This window comes from Gymnoscopelus microlampas (assembly GCF_963454915.1).
Source record: "Gymnoscopelus microlampas genome assembly, chromosome: 10".
Classification (NCBI taxonomy): Eukaryota; Metazoa; Chordata; class Actinopteri; order Myctophiformes; family Myctophidae; genus Gymnoscopelus; species Gymnoscopelus microlampas.
Genome location: NC_139947.1, coordinates 42,845,990 through 42,867,473, shown reverse-complemented (window position 1 = coordinate 42,867,473; position 21,484 = coordinate 42,845,990). Strand labels below are relative to the sequence as shown.

Below are 21,484 nucleotides of genomic sequence, written 5' to 3'. Positions count from 1 at the left end.
ACTGTGTTTAAGACTGAACTGATTTTAAAGGCATGCAGAATCCATTTTAGTGTGTGTTGCACTGATGTGGGTGTGCCACTATGCCGAGCAATGGTTGGCTGTGTCTGCCACTGCCACTTCAAACCACAGGAGCATTTTCTGAAGCATGGCTTTCTTCAGCGTTTATGGATTCTGGTCCAGTGCTAACCTCAAAGGGGGAGGTGTGAGGAGCATTGCCTTGCAGGCAGTCTACTGTAGTGAGTCTTTGTAAAGAAGGCAGATCTGGAAACTCTTTGGGGTAGCACGTTTTGGAGCTTTTTGGACAAAAGCATCTTTGAATATGTTGGCCAAATTGGTTTCACATTACGCTTCAAACGCACATGGTTGAATGGAGCATTGTTGAGCGGGACATGTAGTTCAGCCAGCAATGCTCACACATTTTTTAACATTTCAAATATATTATTTGATGGCATTTTGGATTTTTGTATGATGTTTTTTTTGTTATTGCATTTTTTTAATATGTTATTGTATTTAAAACATTGCACAGAGTAAAGCAACAATAAACCTATAACTTCTCTGAGCTGGGGACATTTGAAATGCCACCAAGTGCTGGCAGACACTGTTGAATGGTCTCCACGCTGTAACCCTCCCAGCCCAGTCCAGTTGTACACACACCCATTCAGGCAACAGGGCCTCTGAAGGAGGGTGTAATAACACCTGCAGCTACGCAGCCCCTGAGGTATTTTTATCGGCCAGAGGAATTCCACCTCTGTTCTCCCTGGCACCTCTAGATGCAGGAGGAGGAGGTGCAGTGTGCTCAACGTAGGTTTCTGCAAGTCACCTGCCTGACCAATTCCTCCACACGGTCTCCCCTCCCTGTTGTGTCCCCAGTTAACACTGCTTTCTCTCTCTCTCTGTGTGTGTGTGTGTGTGTGTGTGTGTGTGTGTGTGTGTGTGTGTGTGTGTGTGTGTGTGTGTGTGTGTGTGTGTGTGTGCGTGTGCGTGTGTGTGGCTGCCAGGCATAGACTACCAGCAGTTTGTATACAGTAAAGTCTAAATAAAGTAACACTCTGGCACTCTCTGCCAGTTATGAGGAAAGTTGACCGTCGCCCCTTGCCCTTGGATATTTTGTGCTGTTCTGTGTGTGTATGTGTGTGGGGCCTACATGGGTGCCTGCATGTGTGTGAAGTCAGACCAGATATGATTTCTCCTCCTCAGTCATGGTGTCTCTCTCCTCCCACTGTTTCCCATGGTGCACAGGTTCACGAAAACAGCTGTCAGGTAATTTCCAGTGGGGAGGATGGATGGGTTGTGTGGGTCTCTTGAAAGAGATGGATAACCTCTGAATACCCTCTCTCCTTCCCCCCGAATTTCCAGACCTTCACTTTGATGATCTTGTCAACATCAGGCCTCACTAGCTTAAGTAGCTTTTGTACTGTGCGGTGCAGAAACATCTGGAAAGCAGCACCACTTCTTCTCCTATAATCCCTGTTATATTTTCATTAATGAAATACAAATACAAAGTGGTGCCCATGTTTGTTCTCAAGGCCTCACTCTTCAGTGTTGGAAGAGTTAAGAGAGCATTGTAGAAAAAGTTGAGGGGAGGGGAAAGAAATAGAAGAGTCTTTGATGTGCAGATGGCGTTTAACAAAGAGGGCAGCTCAGCTAGCAGCAGGTTTTGTTGTGATGTTCTGAGCAGAAAGAGCATCTCAGGTTTCCAAACAAAGGCTGTTCACAAACTCATGGCTTCAGATGCTCAACATGTCAGAGCTGCTTAGCGTTCCAAAAATCCTCACCATGTACCCCCGCTAAATCCCAGTTAATTATGAGCTTGCAATCCCAAATAGCATGACCTTGGGAACTGGTGGAAAGTGGACATGAAATGACTCCCTCGGGCCAGGACTCATGGAGGGCATTCTGCCTTTGGCCAGAAGGCCTGGAAGACATTTTCAGAAAGCACATGCAACCTGTGATATTACAGCTTCACAGATGATTCACTACTTCACTTTGAATTATATTACATAAAGTTGCATGAATGTTTCCACTGCAAGTCTGAAACATTCCATAAGCTATGTACAGTATTTACAGAGATTTGCGCCACTTAGCCTACTTTTTCTCACACTTTGGAACGATGACCTAATCATGTAGGGGGGGAAATGAGTTGACAGACTGCGCTGGCTCTGGCCTGTGAGCATGTGGGACAATGCAAGTGTGGCCAAGGCAACAGGTGGTGTCAGATTAGCTGATCCTGAGGCAAAAACAAGCACCAGAGAGAGGAGGGAAAAGGTAACAGGGCTCGCTGCCACTAGTGTGGGAAACCAGAGCTTAATCAGAGCTACCAGGCAGCTGCTGTTACTTCCGTCCTAAAGTCCTGGCCTCCAAAATTAAATAAATCAATTTGAATCATTAAAGTGATGTTGAACTTGGTATAAGTCCACACATATTGTTGATAAATGGATGGCCATTGCTAAAGTTAGCTTTTTCCCTTCCTGCATTGAAGTCAGTGTTTCAAGACAAGCATTTGCCATACGTCATACGCTATGGCACCATGGATCTCAGAGCCTTCCGACGTATCCCGTGGTAAGGAAAGGAGACTTCTTAAATGACACAGCACTGCATTCAAGGGGCTCTTTCTGTTATAAATAAACAGGCTGGGCCTGACCAGCCTAGCGCTGCTCTTACCCTGTGAGCTGCCACCAGTTTGCACCTCTCCACTCAGCTGTCGTCTGGTGGAACTGGAGCTAACCCTTTAAGTCTCTTTCTCATGGCAGGTCACTCTCTATGTCCCATTACCGGAACACACACACACACACACACACACACACACACACACACACACACACACACACACACACACACACACACACACACACACACACACACACACACACACACACACACACACACACACACACACACACACACACACACACACACACACACACACACACACACACACACACACACACACACACACACACACACACACACACATACACTAGTCTATTTATAGCCCGCATGAAATTCTCTCATGGTGTTTATATGTGACGGGAAGTGACATGCAGTCAAGGTTAGCTACTTTTTTGGTGCATTTACTGGTGTTCTTTTTTGTCAGCCAACAAGACATTTAATATTGTTGAAATGTTCCCTCTCTTTTTGCATTGTCAAAATAGTTGATCCTACAGCTTAACTTCTCAAAGATCCCAGCTCTGAACCATTTTTCCAAGTCACTAGAGCGTAAGACATTCATTGGGATACTCCTCCAAATAAGAGCGTCACCAGCTTTAAGGGCTAACCCTCCAATTCAATAAATTGGTCTCTCCCATAAACCACAGGCTTTATTAACAGAAGAGGCTCATTCCTAGCTGAAACAGAGTGGGCTGCTAAGTGTGTGTCTTTTAATGGGTTGTTTTGACTCAAAACGTGTGCGTGTGTGTGTGTGTGTGTGTGTGTGTGTGTGTGTGTGTGTGTGTGTGTGTGTGTGTGTGTGTGTGTGTGTGTGTGTGTGTGTGTGTGTGTGTGTGTGTGTGTGTGTGTGTGTGTGTGCGTGTGCGTGAGCCCGCCCGCCCACATTTGTGGTGTGTGTAAACAATAGGGTGTTTTCAGACCCCCTCATTCATTGGAGGTGGGGGGGTCTTGAGCTCTCCTCCTCTGGACGAGTTGGGAGTTGTGATACTACTGTAGGTGGTCCGCATGTGGATGTGGGGTCCTGATGGAACCCCCTGCTAGGGTGATAATTGAAGGGAGGGCTGTTGTGAGGACGTCATCTGGGCCCTCACACCTAGAGACGTCACACTCTGTCGACCCACCCACAGTGATGAGCGAGTCCAGTAGCTTTTCAAAACAACAATCGGAAGGTTCAAGGTTCGATCCCTGGCTCCCCCCTGGGTTAGTGTCGAAGTGTCCTTGAGCAAGACACTGAACGCCTTGTGTCAAGCACCATATGTTTGTGAAAGTGTGTGTGTGTGTGTGTGGGTGAATGTTATGAACATTGTAAAGCACTTTGGATAAAGGTTCTATGTAAATAGCAGCATTGAAAATGTTTTACCATTTACTCAACAAAACGATAATCAAGTAAGGATCATGGGTGTTGAATCTGTGCTGCTCCACTGAGGTTGCAAAAAGCCCCTGTTAGATGGTGTGTGTGGTTGGTGTTAGGCTGGGGGGGGTGTCTGGTTTCACAGCCCGGTGTTGGGCTGTGTGTACCCTGTCTGGTCACTGTGTCGCCTGGCTGTAACCTTTGGCCTTAACCCATTCAATCCAGGAACGCATCTACAAATGTCTTATATATATATATATATACATTAAAAGATTTGCAAAATGACACAGATGCGTTCCCGGTGTTAATGGATTAAGTACATTAGCGTGTGACTCGCACAAAGTTTGCATTTTGTGAAATTCAGGGCTGAAACAGACTAGGGTGGAGATGACATGCACCTCTGAAATGCAGAGTGGGGATTAATGGCTACTTTCCAATCATTTAGCGTTTACTGTTTTGCTTACGTTGCAGTTATTTACTGGCAGTTGCAAAATCAAGTTTCCATTGCCCAGTGAAATAAATCTTAGAAGCATTTGCTCAGCAAAGCTGTAAAAAAAGGTATTTGCATCATTGTGTTGCGTTATTGCTGAGTTGATATTGAGTCATGTTTTTTTAATGAGGAACTGCTTATAACTATATATATCGTTATGTGTATCATCCTTAAACATTAATCCTACTTCCTTGTATCTAATCCTATTGTTATACAAAATTCTGTTGTGTATTAGAATCACCCGAGTTTAACAGCATTATTCATCTGAAATATTGTTATTTGTATTTGAATGATTATACATTTTACTGTACAATAACATGAAATTATCCATACTTTTTAGCGGGGCTGTGGCTCGATGCCAAATACGGGAGTTTGAAGTCATGCGATCACATTTGTTAATAACCACTCACTACAACTGCCCTCCCATATCCTTACCGTAACCTTAACTACACCACATCCATGCCTAAACGTAACCATTTCTAACCAAGTGCTTAACCACTTAAAAACCCTAGATGGTTGACCGGAGTCCCTCAGGGCTCTATACTAGTGTATTTTCTGTTTTATGTTATTGTAATGTGGGGAAAGTTTGTGCGGAAAATAGTCGATCGACAAGCTCATAACGTAGCAATGCGATGCGTTGTGAGCTTGTCGATTTGCTATTTTCCTGCGAAAGCTTTCCCCGCAATACGAATGCTGGGGTTTAAGACAACCATGTCTTATACCTAAACGTAACCATAATGCACCGTAATGCAATGCATACACGCACATAACGACAACACATAACCATACATCAACACATCGGTCAGAGTGCTTGCTGTGCTTGCTGTCCACGCAATGCATTGTAGGTATTATACAGCCATTTGTTTTGTTTTTAACCTCATTTCCATACCGATGACAATCAAAAAAATAGTTTTAGGTTATGTGATTATTTCTAAGTAAATGTTGTTAAAGTAAGAATACATCTCTTAAATACCTGTGACAGCCTAAATTAAACATTAACTGTGGTGTATTATTTGGCAAACCCATTTGCTTTTTGAGCCATGCCTGCCCTATAGGATATGTAGACTCATTGTGTGTGAGTGTGTGTGTGTGCGTGCGTGTTTGTGTGTAAATACAAGTTCGGGATACAGTGCCCCTTTATTAGCTCTTTGCAGGGAAAGAGAAAAGAGCTCACCAGCTATTAACATTTCTTCCTCTCACCTTGTAATCTTCCTCAGATTAATTGTACTTCTGTGGATGTCTCCTTTCTTTTCCAGTGTATCTGGATCCCTTACACAGGTCCACACAGGCCTGACATTTATTTTGACATGCCTTCCTATTCCTAAACAATGAGCGTGGTGTAAATACAGCAGAGAGTGCTAGGTGTGCGGCAGATTCTCACTGGCTAGAGGCTCTTCCTGGCACAAAGAAAAGAAAACAGTCTTTGAGTCAGTCCTCTGATACCTCACAGGGAGACAGATGAGAGAGCCGTAATCAAAGAACACAATAGATTTTTTTGTTTTCACCTAACCCATATCTCATTCTACGCTTGGTTGAATCATATCAAAGCACGGGAGACATGCCTTTTCATGTGGCTCGTGCTTATTATAGTGCAAAGTTATGATTCGGGCATCTCTCTGGTTTTAACACTTTCCATATTGGCGCTTATTTGCGGTCATTCGGGTACTCAGGTACATTAACCACACACACAAAAAAGGATTGCAAGGTCAGGAACAAAAAATTCCCCTTAGGGCCCTCTCAGTTACTCGTTAAGAAGATTAAATTGGAAGCACATTGCGGATTTCAGCCGTAGTGCACTGTACTCTGTGGTCCCACCTTGCAGTGCCAGTGGCTGTATGGGTTATGAGGGCAAACAGCTGCTGCTGCTGCTGTTGGTTTGTCCAGAAAGTTAGCATGTGCTTCGAGAAATTGCTGGTCCACTGCGGAATGTCTGTGGGAGACTGAATTAGTGTAAAATGTATGGCATGATCCTTATGTGGGAGAGAGGGGAATGGAGGACCCGGGGGTAGACGGCTAAGCAGACGCTCTGCGTATGCGTTCAAAAATGCAGTCCTGTCCCTTGGTGGTGTTTTTTTTCTTTTCTCATCTGTCCCGACAGACTCCAGCTGAACTTTAACCCACACCACCAACCCCATCCAACCCACGTGTCCTTTTTTTCCCTCCCTCCACGAGAAACGTGAAGTGTCTCGTATCGTATGCCCATAATATCAGCGATGGAACACTTTGGAAGACAATCCGTGCAAGTTGTCAAAGGGTGTTTGTGTGTTGAATGAAGAGCCTAGCTCCCTCCACTTCCTCCCTTGGCCAATCACTTTGGATTAAAGCCCGTGGAAACCGTGGCGCGCTGCAGAGAGCAGAAGGGCCCTCATTCATCAGGCCCTTCATCCATCAGGGGCCCAGGTGGAGGTTTAGTGTCAGAAGTGGCAGCTTGTTAGGTCCCCCGCCACTTCAATCACGGGTTAAACACACAGGGAACCCCCCTGTCTCTGTCTCAGTCTCTCACATTATGAACTCATTCACTTTTCCACACACATAGTCATCCTGTTGTGAAAACCTTGTTGTCAAACCTCTCAAGATGTCTTTATATCCTGTAGCTGTGTATGCACACAGCAGGTGTGGAAGGAAAATATATCCCGTCAGCTTACCCTCACGCATCCTCCATTTCGTCACTCTTTACAAACATACTGCTAAGCTACATGTTAATCTCATATAATACAATAGGTCTAGAAGTCACATACTACTATATTTATCTATATTTAGCCATATAACAGAAAATTGGTTACATCTTGGTAACAAATCTTTGTATGAACAGTAATAGTTCATGCTATTTAAATGAGACATTGTCATTCTAACTGTTCCTTCAAATTAAGGAAGGACGCCGGATTCCATCCTAAATCAGCAACTGATATTTAACGTGAATTGTTCTATTGTGAGAAAGACATTTAAAAATCTGACAACACTACATTCTGTGAGTCAAGAGCTCGCTCGCTCTGCACTGGAAAATCTCCTGCAGCCCACCAAAACCGTCACATTTCGTCTAATTGTACGTAGGCTAGCAGAGATTTTTCAGTGCAGAGGGAGAGAGCTGTCGACAAATGCATTTGGAAGTGTTCTGTCAGATTCTCACATGTCCTCCTCACAATAGAACCATTCATGTTAAATAATGGAGAAGTTGCCTTCTAAAACACATGCCTGATTTCAAATAGCGTAATGTAAAATGTTATCAATATATATCATCACACTTCTAGAGAGTTGATTAGAGCTGGTGTGTGTGCAGACGCGCATGCATGCGTACGTGCATGCGTGTGTGAGTAAATACCGTACATGTGTGTTCATTATGCATACACACACATCCATCTTCTAGTGGTGTGTCGCACTCTTAATAGATGTGGTTTAATGCCTTGGTACTCCTGCACTTATACTCTGCAGAACAGATGCTGCAGGTGTCAGAAAAAAAGGGAGTTCTGTAAGCCCAGCCTTACTGGTGCCTGGTGGTGCATGGTGGTCTGCTTCTCTACTGCCTGGGAGAAGAGTGTGCATCCAGCTTTCATCCACTTAATGCTCTCTGGAGTTTACATTACGCCCCGGTTTAGAACATGACGCTGCCTTACCTCGGGAGAGATATTGAGACATTCAACTGAAAAGAAAAAGAGAGAGAGTGAGAAAAAGGTTAAGTTGTTTGGGAATTCACCTTGAAGTGTTCTGGAAATGTCACGACTTGAGTACTTGAATAAATCAAGAGTGGTACAGTTATAGATGTCAGCTTCCATCTTTCGCTGTGTGTGTGTGTGTGTGTGTGTGTGTGTGTGTGTGTGTGTGTGTGTGTGTGTGTGTGTGTGTGTGTGTGTGTGTGTGTGTGTGTGTGTGTGTGTGTGTGTGTGTGTGTGTGTGTGTGTGTGTGTGTGTGTGTGTGTGCTCATCACACACTCCAGTGCCTTCTATTTGAAACAAATCAAATGTGAATGATGTGAACTGAGGCTCTAAATATGAAAGCTTTTAGTAAGTTTACTTTTCAAAACCACACTGCCTTAAAGGAGAGCTATTTATAAGCCAGAAACATTCTTCTAAGAAACATATGACGCGCGGCGCGTCCTTGGTCGAGCTTCACAGTTTCACAGACAAGCTGCTAACACGTCAAAGTTGTTTCTCACAGATTGTCCTTCTGCAGCTGCGTCAGTCGGCTTGTTGGACGAGAGGATGGGTGACATAAGTGTGTGCGCGCACAAACACGTGCATTTTGCGTTTTTCATTTTGTGTCTCAGAAGCCAACATCTGTGTGTGGATGTGGAGATGACAGCAGATCCTCTGCTGTATAGGACAGCTGATGCGAGGATCATTCTGTTCAAATCTTGGCTCATTTCGTTCAGCCCCGGCAGTCTTTCTGGGCTGTTCTGCCTCTGTCTGCTTATCAATTGTTCATAGAGCGGAGATGCAGAGATTTCCCTCGGTCACAGTAAACAACAGCTGGGCCAACTTCCGGCGCTTCTTTGGGGGTGCCACGTAGTGTCACCTGTCAGTTGGAATCCGTTCTGTTGTCCCATATCTGTCTGCAGCAAGTACTCCTTTGACACGTTTGTGCGGTAAACATTAAGCATTGTGGACAGAGTAATTCATAAGTAAACAGTGGAATTCCACTGGGTTGAAATGACACCCTGTGTGTGTGTGTGTGTGTGTGTGTGTGTGTGTGTGTGTGTGTGTGTGTGTGTGTGTGTGTGTGTGTGTGTGTGTGTGTGTGTGTGTGTGTGTGTGTGTGTGTGTGTGTGTGTGTGTGTGTGTGTGTGTGTGTGTGTGTGTGATTTCATTTCCGTATTAGTCCCGCAGGGGAAATTACGTTTTCAGCTTCCCCCAGCTGATAACTGCTCAGATGGTCATAATGAGCGCTCGGGGGGGAGCAATTAGGGGTTAAGTGTCTTGCTCAGGGACACTTCAACATGCAAAAGAGGGCCAGGAGGCGAACCGGTGACCTAATTACCAGACAGCCTCTCTACACACTAAGCTACGGCTGCCCCTTCATGACAAACAGCAAAATCCTCTGTGTTAATTAAATTCTTGAGTGTAAACCCACTATCTTGACCCGTATCTCAGAGTTAAATGATCATTCTAGATTTGACTTTGTAGACACAAGCTACTACAAGGTGAACCTGTGAGACTGACAGTATCTCCTCCGGGTGGGGTAGGGTGTGGTAAAAAGACTGACGGTTCGGGTCAAGACCCTTATCTTGAGGGCTAGACGGCATTAACGCTGTGGACGTGTCTCAACTTTGACGCTGAAATGCAAAGGTCACACCAGCTATTTGACCCATGCTTCAAGTGGCCGCGAGAAAAGGCAAATTCACATCCAGTTCACTTCACAACTCTCCCTGAAGCCTGATTTATACAAAAAATAGCCAATCTACAAGCTCACAACGTGTTGCATCGTGTTCAGGTTGGCCACGGTTCAATATGCCCTGTTTGTACACTGTAAACCCCTAGAAGAATTGACTGGTAAAGGGTCAATTTGGGTCTCTCAGAGTTACATTCATACTGAGGGTTTTACAGTGCACCCCGTCCCTAAAGGAGTAGGATGCCGGAGATGATCACACACCAGTGGTCGGTTGGTCAGCTTTGCTGAAAAGAATTTGACCCGTCAGCGGTTTCCTTGTGAAAATGGCCCGGGATTGTTGTTGCAAGGGTGTTCATTCAGGGGAGAGAGGATTTGGGGGAGAGATCAAGTTATTTATTAGCTGGAGCCGTTTAAATGGGAAACTCCACCATTACCGAGTTCATTGGAAATGGGAACTGGCGTGCCATGCCGACTGGAAATGCCCACAGGTGGCGTCCTGCCAGGGTATATTGGGGTTCTGGACGGGCGGTGGATGGACGCTTAGAGAGCCAAGAGTGCAAGAGCGATGATACATGTATCCTGACGGTGCTCTGTTCTGGCACCTCATTCAGAGCTGAGCCAGTGCGTGTGGATCCTTGGTAGCACGCTGGTCAACTTTATCAAGATGATCAGATAGGGGAGCAGCTGGCTAAGCTCTCTGTCTCCTCATTGTGAGCGTGCGGCTGGGTCCACGGGCTGCGTGCGCAGGGGAGATGACACAGTGGCATTCTACTCATCATGTGACTGTGGAGAGGAGGAGTGGTCAGGGATTACCATTGGAGATATGGTGTGTCAGTGATCACAGCCCTTGTTTTAAGTTTGTTCGCAGAAGAAATACCAACCAGGCTTTATCAACGTGTCCATACACAGACAAATATGTCAAGACATGTCAATGTAACCACAGCATATGTATGCTTTTTAATGCTTGTAGTTGTATACAGCAATATACAGTGGCTGGCTTGCCAGTCTCCAGGTTTTCTTTAGAATAGGCATGACAAAATGATTGCAGAAATACGTTTTAAAGTGTGGCGCACATTAAAATAGACACCATGGCACGTGGAGGAGTCCACTAGTATACATTTAGGGCAAGGTCCTGTGTGTTTCTAAGATTATTGCCCGCCCATATTGTATGTCTGTGGCAAAAATAACATTTCGATTAAAATGTCCATCATAAGCCGACATGGTGATGACCCCTGATACCAGTACTCACTGAAATGAATATTTGCCGTACAAGTATACTGTATAGAGGGTATGCGTGTGACATCATCATCAAACCTCGAAGTTATGCAGGAATGCCTACTGAGTGGCAAAAAAACTATTTTATGGCCTTGAAACGCATGCATCCAAACATAAAAGTCCTATCTGATTGCATTAAACAACGTTAAACTCACTTTGCATGTTGCTATGCCACTCGATTTGCCACTCGATGTGCTATTCACTTTAAGCATACGCATACCCTCTATACATGGCTTAAGTTGTTAGGGTACTTTTATTCAGTTGGCATGGTTTAAAGTTCCATAAGGACATTTCCATCAGTGCTGGTATTCCCTCATATTGTAAAGGAACCTTTCTAGTCCATGCACCTGGTAAGGAGCTATGGAAATATATTGAAACAAGTTGGAGCCGTGCTCGCACTTCTGTACAACTGATCACGGTAGGAAACATGGAAGATGGAGCATAAAACCTAGTTGTTAAATATATACCATAAAATTCATCTAATATATGCTCCAAGAACATGTTCCACCTACAGTATGGGTGGATTGAGCATATAGTCTAGCCTGGGGCTCCATCTCTGCATCATCCTTTACACTGTCACACCCACTGTAGTTATACATCTGTTATTGTACCCTGCATATGCCCACATGATTGACACGATCGGCACCACCACCTATCCCTTTATGGTACTGCGGTGAAGAGGTCTTTTTTACTGCTGCAGGAGGTGATATCATGTTTCCATGATGGACTTCTTTCCTGATCCCAGTGCAAGGAGCCAATCATAAAGCAGCCGTCGTGGTATGCTCAATCTGTCAGCCCTGGGGGGGGGGGGCGGGGGGGGACGGTGTTTAAGACATACTTAAACAGATTTGTGTCATCCAAACATTCTGATGTCCTGAACTGTTTTCACTAGGCCTGTAGTAGGCCTGTGTGTGTGTGTGTGTGTGTGTGTGTGTGTGTGTGTGTGTGTGTGTGTGTGTGTGTGTGTGTGTGTGTGTGTGTGTGTGTGTGTGTGTGTGTGTGTGTGTGTGTGTGTGTGTGTGTGTGTGTGTGTGTGTGTGTGTGTGTGTGTGTGTGTGTGTGTGTGTGTGTGTGTGTGTGTGTGTGCGCGCAGCTGACCATGAACGTTTGCAGTTAACTTCGACTTTTTAAGATAACAAGTGTAGAAAATACATCAAGTATTCAGGAAAGGCTATGGATGGTTGCATTTGCACTGGTGTTGCCTTTGTTTGTTCTAAGCTGTCGGGGATATTCATGGTGCCGTCACTAACGCTTGTTTACACACGTGCTCTCATGCAGGTCAATGACAGGTAATATAATGGTAAAAAGTAAACATATCACAATGCAGCGTTTCTCGTCTCGCCTTTGTTTTCCTGAACTCCCGCAGGGCGCGTGTGTGTGTGTGTGTGTGTGTGTGTGTGTGTGTGTGTGTGTGTGTGTGTGTGTGTGTGTCTGTGTCTGTGTCTGGGTGTAACCTTGCGAGAGACTTCAACCCCAATAAATCTCTGTCCCTGTGTTTTTGTTGCAGGTGGCCCAGGGCTCCAAAGTATGGGGAGAGGTACCTCTGCCAGAAGACTTGGAGGCAGAGAAAAGTGTCAAGGCAACTCAGAGTTTACTGGACGACGATGAAGACTTTGCTGCTGACGAAGCATCGGGAGGTGGGTATGATAGAGGCAGGAGGCAACTGCACAGCAACAACAGCTGCTTCTAATTCAAGGGAACTGTGTGATATTTTTTTGTGTGTGCATTCCATAGCTCTTAGTGCCATCCAAACACAGTTTCATGTATTACAACATTTGAACAAAGCAAACCACACTCAAAAACTATTTAACCCCATTTTTATTCAGATTTACTTTCATAGAGGTTGATGCAGCATTGTGCATTTGTGCCCCACCTGCTGTTGGCCTTAAAACTCTTGTGCACATGTTCTCTTCAGATCTGCCCAGCGGAGAGGACGATGGAAGCACACCATGGCCTACAGTAGTTTTGGAGAGCACAAGTAAGTCATTATCAGGACCGCTGCACACAGCAGTTACCATGTGTCTTCAATGCAAGTTTTGTTGAAGTGTGGAAGATCACTCCACTATCTTGGCCATATCTTCTACATATTTGCCATCTTTGAACATCACTTATCTATGTGTGTATCTATAAGCGCGTGTGTGTGTGTGTGTGTGTGTGTGTGTGTGTGTGTGTGTGTGTGTGTGTGTGTGTGTGTGTGTGTGTGTGTGTGTGTGTGTGTGTGTGTGTGTGTGTGTGTGTGTGTGTGTGTGTGTGTGTGTGTGCGCGTGTGCGTGCGACTGTGTGTGTGTGTGTGTGTGTGTGTGTGAATGCAGGCTGAGCTAGATGTCTGTCTGTGCCTGAGCGATGTCGCCTTAGCATCCGGCTCTGCCATCTCTCCCATCCCACCCAGCTCAGAGCCTGGTCATAACACAGGGCTCTCCGATTCGTCTCACAGTTGTAAACATATCTTCTCCCCCTTTCATCCTTTCCACCGGTGGCAGAGGCGAAATCACAATAAAGCACATGAAAGATATAGCAGACATGACAAAGCGTCTTTGTTTTGCATTCCAACCGGCTTTTTCTTTTGGTGTTTTCTTTTTCTTCTTCTGTTTCACAGCCTCCTTTGCGTTTTCTTGTTCAGCTCGTTTAGTTTTCCTTTTCAGCGTTCATGAATGCCGATGCTTCCATATCATCTCTGTTCTTAAATGCAAAACAAATGAAAAGAAGAAAGAAGCTTAAATGTAACGTGATAGATGTGACTGTATGAGACAACCTTGTCTGTTAGCCACGCTCTTATATGTGGAGCTCCACCCTTTTCCTGCTACGTCCTGTTTGTGCAACATGTCAGTGCAGAAAACCCCACTGATGGACGGGAACTTTATCTCTGCCACACCTGGACGCCCCACATCATTTATTTTCTTAATAAAAACAAAGTCTGTGCACTATCGGTTTGGCAGAGAACCAGTGCTCATTACATCATGGGAGAATAATTGTTTTTTGTAGCAACATTGCAACCTGACATCAGAGTTGAGACGTAGTGTACTCACAGAAATAGCACTGCTGAAGCCTACCTGAGTATGGCTGGTTAAAGGAGCTACATGAGCTGTTAACACTTCAGCACTCATATGCATCTGTTGGCATCAACTAACGTATTCTAGCCTAATGTATTAAGGCGAGTAAGGGTTAAAACATAAATGTAAGACTTACCCCATACTTACTTACTTTGAGCCATGTTGACGCAGCACCATGCACAATATGGAGGGAAGCATCATTATCCCAGGGATTAAGACATATGCAGCATGAATAGATATAGGTTGTGAGGAATTGTTTTGTTTAATACACACACACGGATTTGCAGATCAGTGCAACAGTTCAAAGACATCTTTCAACCTACAACAACACTGTTGCGGCTGTTTTCAAGTTCTGTGCGTCTCAGCCAAATCCTGCTGGGAAGTTTGGTGCTCTAGCCTAAGGGTCAGAGCAGATTTTGGCAGATAATAACAAGGCTCTTCGTGTGCCAAAGGAAGCTGAAGACTTTGAGGATACAAAAAAAGTCTGACTTTGTTCGCAAAATTTGGATTGAAAAGGATTCTGTGTTAAAATGCTCATGTTTTGTGGTGCGACTAGGGCCTACAAAAATGACGTATTACTTGAGTTTATTGCTTCTGTTACCATAAACCTCTTGGGGTTTTTTTCCGCGGCACCATGTTTCTTTGTGATGGCAGTTAAATGAAAGCTTGTGCTACAGTTATTTGATCTCAGAAGTAGTATAAGGATTGACATGCATTAGGCTTAGTTTGTCAGGCTCCATATTTGAGCAAGATAGTCTGGGGAAGGAAATTTGGTTTCCTGCATAGGAAGCTAAATGGTGTGCTAAATCTCTCTGTTCACAATGTCCACCCACACCCCCACCTTCCTTCCCCCACAAATACTGTAAAGCCCTTATAGTGATGAGCGTCAGGTGCCACTTTTACCCCTATTATGCTTTGCATCCTGTTGTGTAGCGATGGGCCATAGGATTGAGGATTTCCCATTTCCGACATTCTCAGACATACTGTATGTGCTGAGGCTGTGAAAAACATCTGGAGCCATAACTATTTCTGAAGAGACTGGAGGCTATTTTCATCCTCTCCTGTCTATTGTCTTGTTTAATCACTGTCTGTAATCTCTGAAGATAGGAAAGTTGCCTCCAGCACAACCCTCCCATGTCCTCCTGACCTTTCTTCTTGACCCCCCCCCCCCCCCCCCCCCCCCCTCTAGTCAGATCCCCATAGAGATGTGTGGGAAGTTCCAGCTTAATCTCTCATCTCCTAGAACTTCCCTTCCTCAGCGGTGCCCTTTTACAAACGTTCCCAGTGTACCAAGGCTATCGGCCACTTTGTTTCAAAACCAAAAGAAGCAAAGATCACCATGTCCACTTTTGTGACGTGTTGTGGTGGGGCAAGGACCTCTGAGGCCCCACTAGGTTCTTCCCAGTGCTAATTTTGGATTAATGGCTTGAGAGTGACTTCTACACTGCTACAGTCCGTTTCGTCCTTGTTTTAGGGAATCTTACTGAAATGCTACTTGGATATCTGGGCGGAATCTGAATTACAATCTGTTGTAGTAATATGGTGTTAAATATTTCAATTAATCAAAAATATGTTAATTCACTCCTGTGCAGTTACTTGAAAACTCTAAGATTAACTTTATTAATTTTAGCCCCAGTCCGACAACTCAGAAGATTTTAGAGTGTTTTTCTTTTTAAAAGTAAAATATTTCAGTGCCTTACAGTATATTTATTGTTAACAAAAGGTTTTGTGCACAATGTAGCTAATACACTAATATGTATTCATTCCTACCTGGAATTTCAGGAAGTTTGTTTTAAAGTGAGTGTCATGCTGTTCTTGGTCAAATGAGAATCATACAGATCGCTACAGGTGTCTCATTCTTGTATAGCCTTAGATAGAATTAGTTTTAAATCCACCGAGGTTATTAAGTTGCTGACCAAAAAAATCAATAAAACAAAGAATCTTACATGATAGGAGAACAGATGTTCAAACAACAGATGAAGGGTACATTAGTGTAATGGACCCTACCCATAGTGGTTTGACAAGGCATGAGAGGGCAATAGGCAGCCTGAAGTAAGGCCACCCACCCAGCACTGCTCCCTGTCCCCTGGGGGTGGACAGTTGGTCACATGTGTGCGTGTGTGTGTGTGCGTGTGTGTGTGTGTGTGTGTGTGTGTGTGCGTGTGTGTGTGCGTGTGTGTGTGTGTGTGTGTGTGTGTGTGTGTGTGCGTGCGTGCGTGCGTATCTGCCAGACACAGGAAAGCTTTCGGGATAGATGCACAGGGGGGGGGGGGGGGGGGGGGGACAAGTGCTGGCAGCTGCAGTTATTTTGGTGGGCTCTTTTGTTGAACCACTGATGGACTTCCCGAAGATGCACACACACACACACACACACACACACACACACACACACACACACACACACACACACACACACGTTATCTTTTGCAACTCGCACCAGCCAAAACAGAGACTACTGTCCTGTTGAAGGACATCAGACATGTTAGGGTTAAATGTTGTCACAATAGTTGGTGTTAGCTATTGATAAAACACCTCTGTCCTCCATCAGCAACAAATAGCTGATTGTGTGCGACAATGTTAAAGCTACACGGGTAGAGCTATTGTTGTGAATTGACTTCTCAGCAGCAGAATGAATGGTCTAGTCACTTACTTGGGTGTTGTTCCTTGGCTCCATGTTACGACACTAATTTGTGCCAAAAACAAATGTGTTGCCTTAGGGAACTGCCTTTCTCCCTGTCTCTTTAGTAAAAAAGAGTTTGGAATTTGGGCGCTTCATTGACAGAGAATATGTTTCTGTTTGTATTAAGACATGTGTTGTAACTGATATCTATGCCTATTGATGTCCTTTTACCAAAACAAAGCAATGCTGTGACGAGAAGGGGAAATCTTTCCTTACAGACAGGTGAACAAAAGACAATGAATGTTGTATCATGAAAAGTGTTACTCAGAGTTTGTGAAAGAATGCAATTATTGGTGTCTTTGGCTGTGTGCCCATGCCCAATTGTCAGTAAGTTTCTCCCTGATCTGTAGGTTTATTTGGATAATGTTCCACGGTTGGCTGGTGGCTTCCTGGCTTCTCACTAGGGAGTGTTCCTTATGATAGCAATAATACCTCTCCTGGGATTCGTTAAGCCGTTAACTCATTTGACCCTGTAGAATGAAACTTTATTGCATGATGCTGTAGGTGAACTCAGTGGATTTGACTTGCTACTTACGGATGACCTCACCATCTGGACAGTGCATAAGATTCTTTTTTACATTTTTCAACAGACAGATAAGAGAAGTGTCCCTTACAGCTCCCTGTCTATTCAGTCTGTTGTACAGCGCGTACTTTGTTTCAATGAATGGCCTTGGCCTGTCCAGCCCATAAAAGAGAGGAGACTTAAGCTGTCCCCCCGCCCCCTCTCCCTGCCATGGCCTTCGATACTGACAAGGATCACAACCATCTCTGAAGCCTTTGAAGTTGCAGATGCTTCATTAGTACTAATTAGGTTGGGTCACTGTTCATGTAAAACACAAATATTTTGATCCAGTCTTTTCAGTTTCCTCGCTGACATTTTTTAAATCTTTTTTGAATGTCTTTATTTTTCAACTGTGTCTGGATTTATACAACCTCCTCAAGTATCTACTCTTGACCTAAATATATCAGTTATATACAAACTTACTGTAAACTGGGTGTGGGGAGCTGTCTTCTTAAGGCCGTGCAAGTACAGCAACTGTGTGACAGCGGCCGTATGTTTTTGTGTGTGCAGCTGTAAAACAGCTGGATGCAACACACTCACTTGATTAAGGAGGAGTTGTTGTTTACTGCTGTCTGTTCAAGTTTATGGAGTGGACTTGCGAAGAATGTGGAGTGGAGCATTTGTCAACATGTATATCCTCACTACAGTGTTAGAGGATTGGATATTATTTTAGTTTTTTTGTTTGTTTGTTTCTTGATGTTGAGATTTCCATGACCACTGCATGGCATGCATTGATTAAAGTTTTTACGATAATGAAAAATGTTGTAAGCTTACCCTGCGGTTCTTCCGCACAAGGACCCTTTTCTCTTCAACCTTATCTAAGTTTGGCTGAAAGTTCTCCTCCAATGACATTTCAGAACATGTCTTCGTGGTACAGCCACTGCAATGGAAGAATTAATGAGTCACCACCAAAGAGAACATAGGCATTGTTCCCCGTGCCAGTGCAGCTACTGATGCTTTTGGTATGAAATGGTTAGCATGGTGCTCAGCGTTTTCCATCCAATTTATGGAAAACAGGAAGGTGCTCCTCCCACTAAGGTTGCGAAACCCCCGGGTGGATCTGTCAGAGAGCAAAGATGTGAAGAGCAAAATTGAGTGGAAGTGCGTTTCGACCGAAGGGATATCCGCAGTCTTCTACTGGCCTAATGAGATCACTCCTAAGAGATGAATCCAGACCCATTCTCCTGGACACTGTCTTGGAAGCAGACATTGACATGTTGCTGTATCATCTAAAGGAGTACTTCACCCAAAAATGTGTACTTCACCCAGAAATACTTTCAGTATTTTTTGGGTGAGGTACTCCTTTAAAGCAAACAATCTGGCATTAGTCTCCGCACAGCAGACACAACTTCAAATTGAACTGTGGATTTGTTGTACATTATATTACAAACATGGGATTTGTGGTCAACATTTTAAATCACTGATGATAACTCTTGCCCAAACATTCTATGCTGATGACGGAAGCGATGTTGATTGTTTGTGTAAACAAACAGATTAGTGCACTCCTGACATGCATTTTATGTCTGAACCTTTTTTTCTGATCTGTGCATCTGTTTTGCCTCAAACAGCTCTGTTAATTAAGACAACACTTGTAGTCTTTCTAATTGTCCTTTTCTATTTTCTCTCCCTGTCTTTCACTCATTTCCGCTCTCACTTTCCTGAAACTTTAACCTCTTCACACCTGCCTGGCTAACTTGCCCCCCCCCCCCCCCCCCCCCCCCCTCCCCACCCTATCCCACCCCTGGTTCATGTCTCTCGCTTCTCTTGTTTGATCCTTGACCTTTGCTTCTGTTTGTAACCCTTCGACCTCTGCACCATGTCTCCCTTCCTTGTCTTTCGCCTCTTGCTCCTTGCGCCTCGCTTCGTCACCACTTGGCCACCATAGCAGGCTGGTTGGATTCTCAATATCTGGGGAACTTACAGAGTCCAGATGAACCCGAGCACAGTAAGTCCCTTCTGTGCTTCCTTATTTCTACCAAGGAATCTCTTTTTTAAGGAAGGGACGCGCTGGACACCGGGGATGCGCCATGACGCTCATGGGTGGCAAACCTCACACCGGAAGTTCGATGAAATACGTACATGGCAGTGCATGGAGCCGGCTGGACCAGCTCATGAACAAACACTATTTCTGAATGATTGCGACCTTTGTCATATAATCGATTCAGGAATATAAAAGAATACATATCACAGGTTGTTTTCTAATCATTTGCTTTTCGATGTTCACAGTACATCATTTTATTGAGGCATCTAAACAGCGGCAGGTATCGTTTCTGGCTTGGTGGTATCGCGATAGACGTATACCTCTATAAAATTATACAGTGAACACATCGAAATCCAACACAGCAGAAAACAATGTGTGATATGTCTTCTTTTTTTCCCCCGAGCAGAGTATTCTATAAAGGTCTCAATCGTTCAGAAATAGTGTTTGTTCATAAGCTGTCCAGCCTGCTCTCATAGATTCCAATGTTATTTCACTGAACTTCCGGTGTGAGTCTGCCACCCAGTGCGACAAATCTGCCGAATGGAATTGCAGGAAAGAGAAAATGACGTCGGCGTCCCTTCCTTAAAAAAGAGATTCCTTGATTTCTACTGCAACAGTTCCTCTACTATACTCTACTCTACTCTACTCTTCTCTACCCCCTTCTTTTCTCTTTTCTGGCCAGGCGACTTGGCACAAACTCCTGTCACCTGTTCTGCTCAGTTATGCACGGGCACTCTCAGATAGCGTTCCAAGGAGAGCCCAGTTAAGTCTGGGCTGTTGTTTTTTTTCTGTCCGTCTCACATGGTACTCCCAGCGTTGTCTGATGCCAGTGGAAAAATGATGGGGTTGTTCCATCGTTCCATTGGAACAACCCCATCTCCCACCCAGTGGCAACACTTGCATTTCATGAGTTGAAAACAACATCATTAAGTGATGTGGGAATTTATTCCGCTACCCTGTCCGGCTGTTTCAGGGGACAGCCGGACAGCCAATTTTTTTAATATTTGATTAAAGGTTCAAAGGTACAATGTAACCTGACAGTGTGTCGCAGCCTTGCTGCGTGTCACTCCCCATCTCTCTCTCCCCATTTTCCTGTCAGCCTACTTGCCTGTCAATAATAATAAAGGCATAAAAACAGGAAGAGTGAGATCCCAAACCGACCAAAACAAACAAAACAAAAAACCCAATTTTATTATAATGTACTTTACACTGTAATTGGAGTCAAATTTGCCTCCTACTGATGGCTCGCCCCTGTGATGTAAAACAACTGTTCTCTCAGTGACCGCTGATGGTGGGCGTTACGGCCACTAACCACCCCAGCGTCCCTATTCTGGGCATGTCATAACAGGCGAAAATTCGCGAACATTCAGCGAAAATAGAAGATCTATAAGCTCACAGCACGTCATGATGTGGTTGTGAGCTTGTAGATTGGCTATTTTTGGTGAAGAGATTTGGTGTAGAGGGAAACAAGTACAGACCCCTGGAGGCCCCCTGGCAACGAAGTATATAGGTTTTAAGTCCCAGCGTCCCTTTTACACAACGTTTCTTTTATGTTCATGTTGTGTGGTGCTGTGTGGGAGAGCAGAAAAGAGAGGTGGGGAGAGTCAGCTTAATACCGAGGCCAGGAGTCATTCCTGAGAGAATAGAAGACTTTTGAGACATAGCTGTTTGGCTGGCCATCATCAAAAGGGGTTACATAGCAGGGGTCTTCTCTATAAAAGCTGAGGCTGAGAAGTTGCTCCCAGGCAGACACAGAGAGAGAGGGAGAGAGAGGGAGAAAGAAAAGCGGGAAAAGGGAGGGAAAGGTCTCATATTTGTGGGGGACCTCGTTTGATGGGGGAAAATGTGGTTTGGAGCCTCATTCCTGTCAGTTCTAACTCTCTGTCTTTGTCTCTCCCGACGGGTTGGGCGGCGTTGGGACGGTGCCGTAGGCATTGCTTGGGGGGGTTGAAGGTCAAACCGAAAGTGGCTGGGCTTTAAAGGCCATGCCGGGCTCACTGCTCAATCAGGTCTTTGTCTTGCTCATAGGCCTCTGTGTGTTTGGAGGGGGGTAAGGGGGCTGTTACACAAAGCTGCCACAGTTCTGCCACGCAGCTTTAATAGCT

The 21,484-nt window shown here is 44.7% G+C and overlaps 1 protein-coding gene across 14 annotated transcripts in view; it reads left to right on the top strand.

Moving 5' to 3' along the window:
- hspg2 (heparan sulfate proteoglycan 2) overlaps positions 1-21,484 on the top strand; it is a 102,985-nt gene that overhangs the window by 14,899 nt on the left and 66,602 nt on the right. For all 14 annotated transcript variants that reach the window (XM_084068108.1, XM_084068111.1, XM_084068110.1 and 11 more), the window contains exons 2-3: positions 12,614-12,743; positions 13,022-13,084. In XM_084068108.1, the coding sequence (XP_083924234.1) occupies positions 12,614-12,743; positions 13,022-13,084 (193 nt within the window). The remainder of the gene's footprint in view (positions 1-12,613; positions 12,744-13,021; positions 13,085-21,484) is intronic.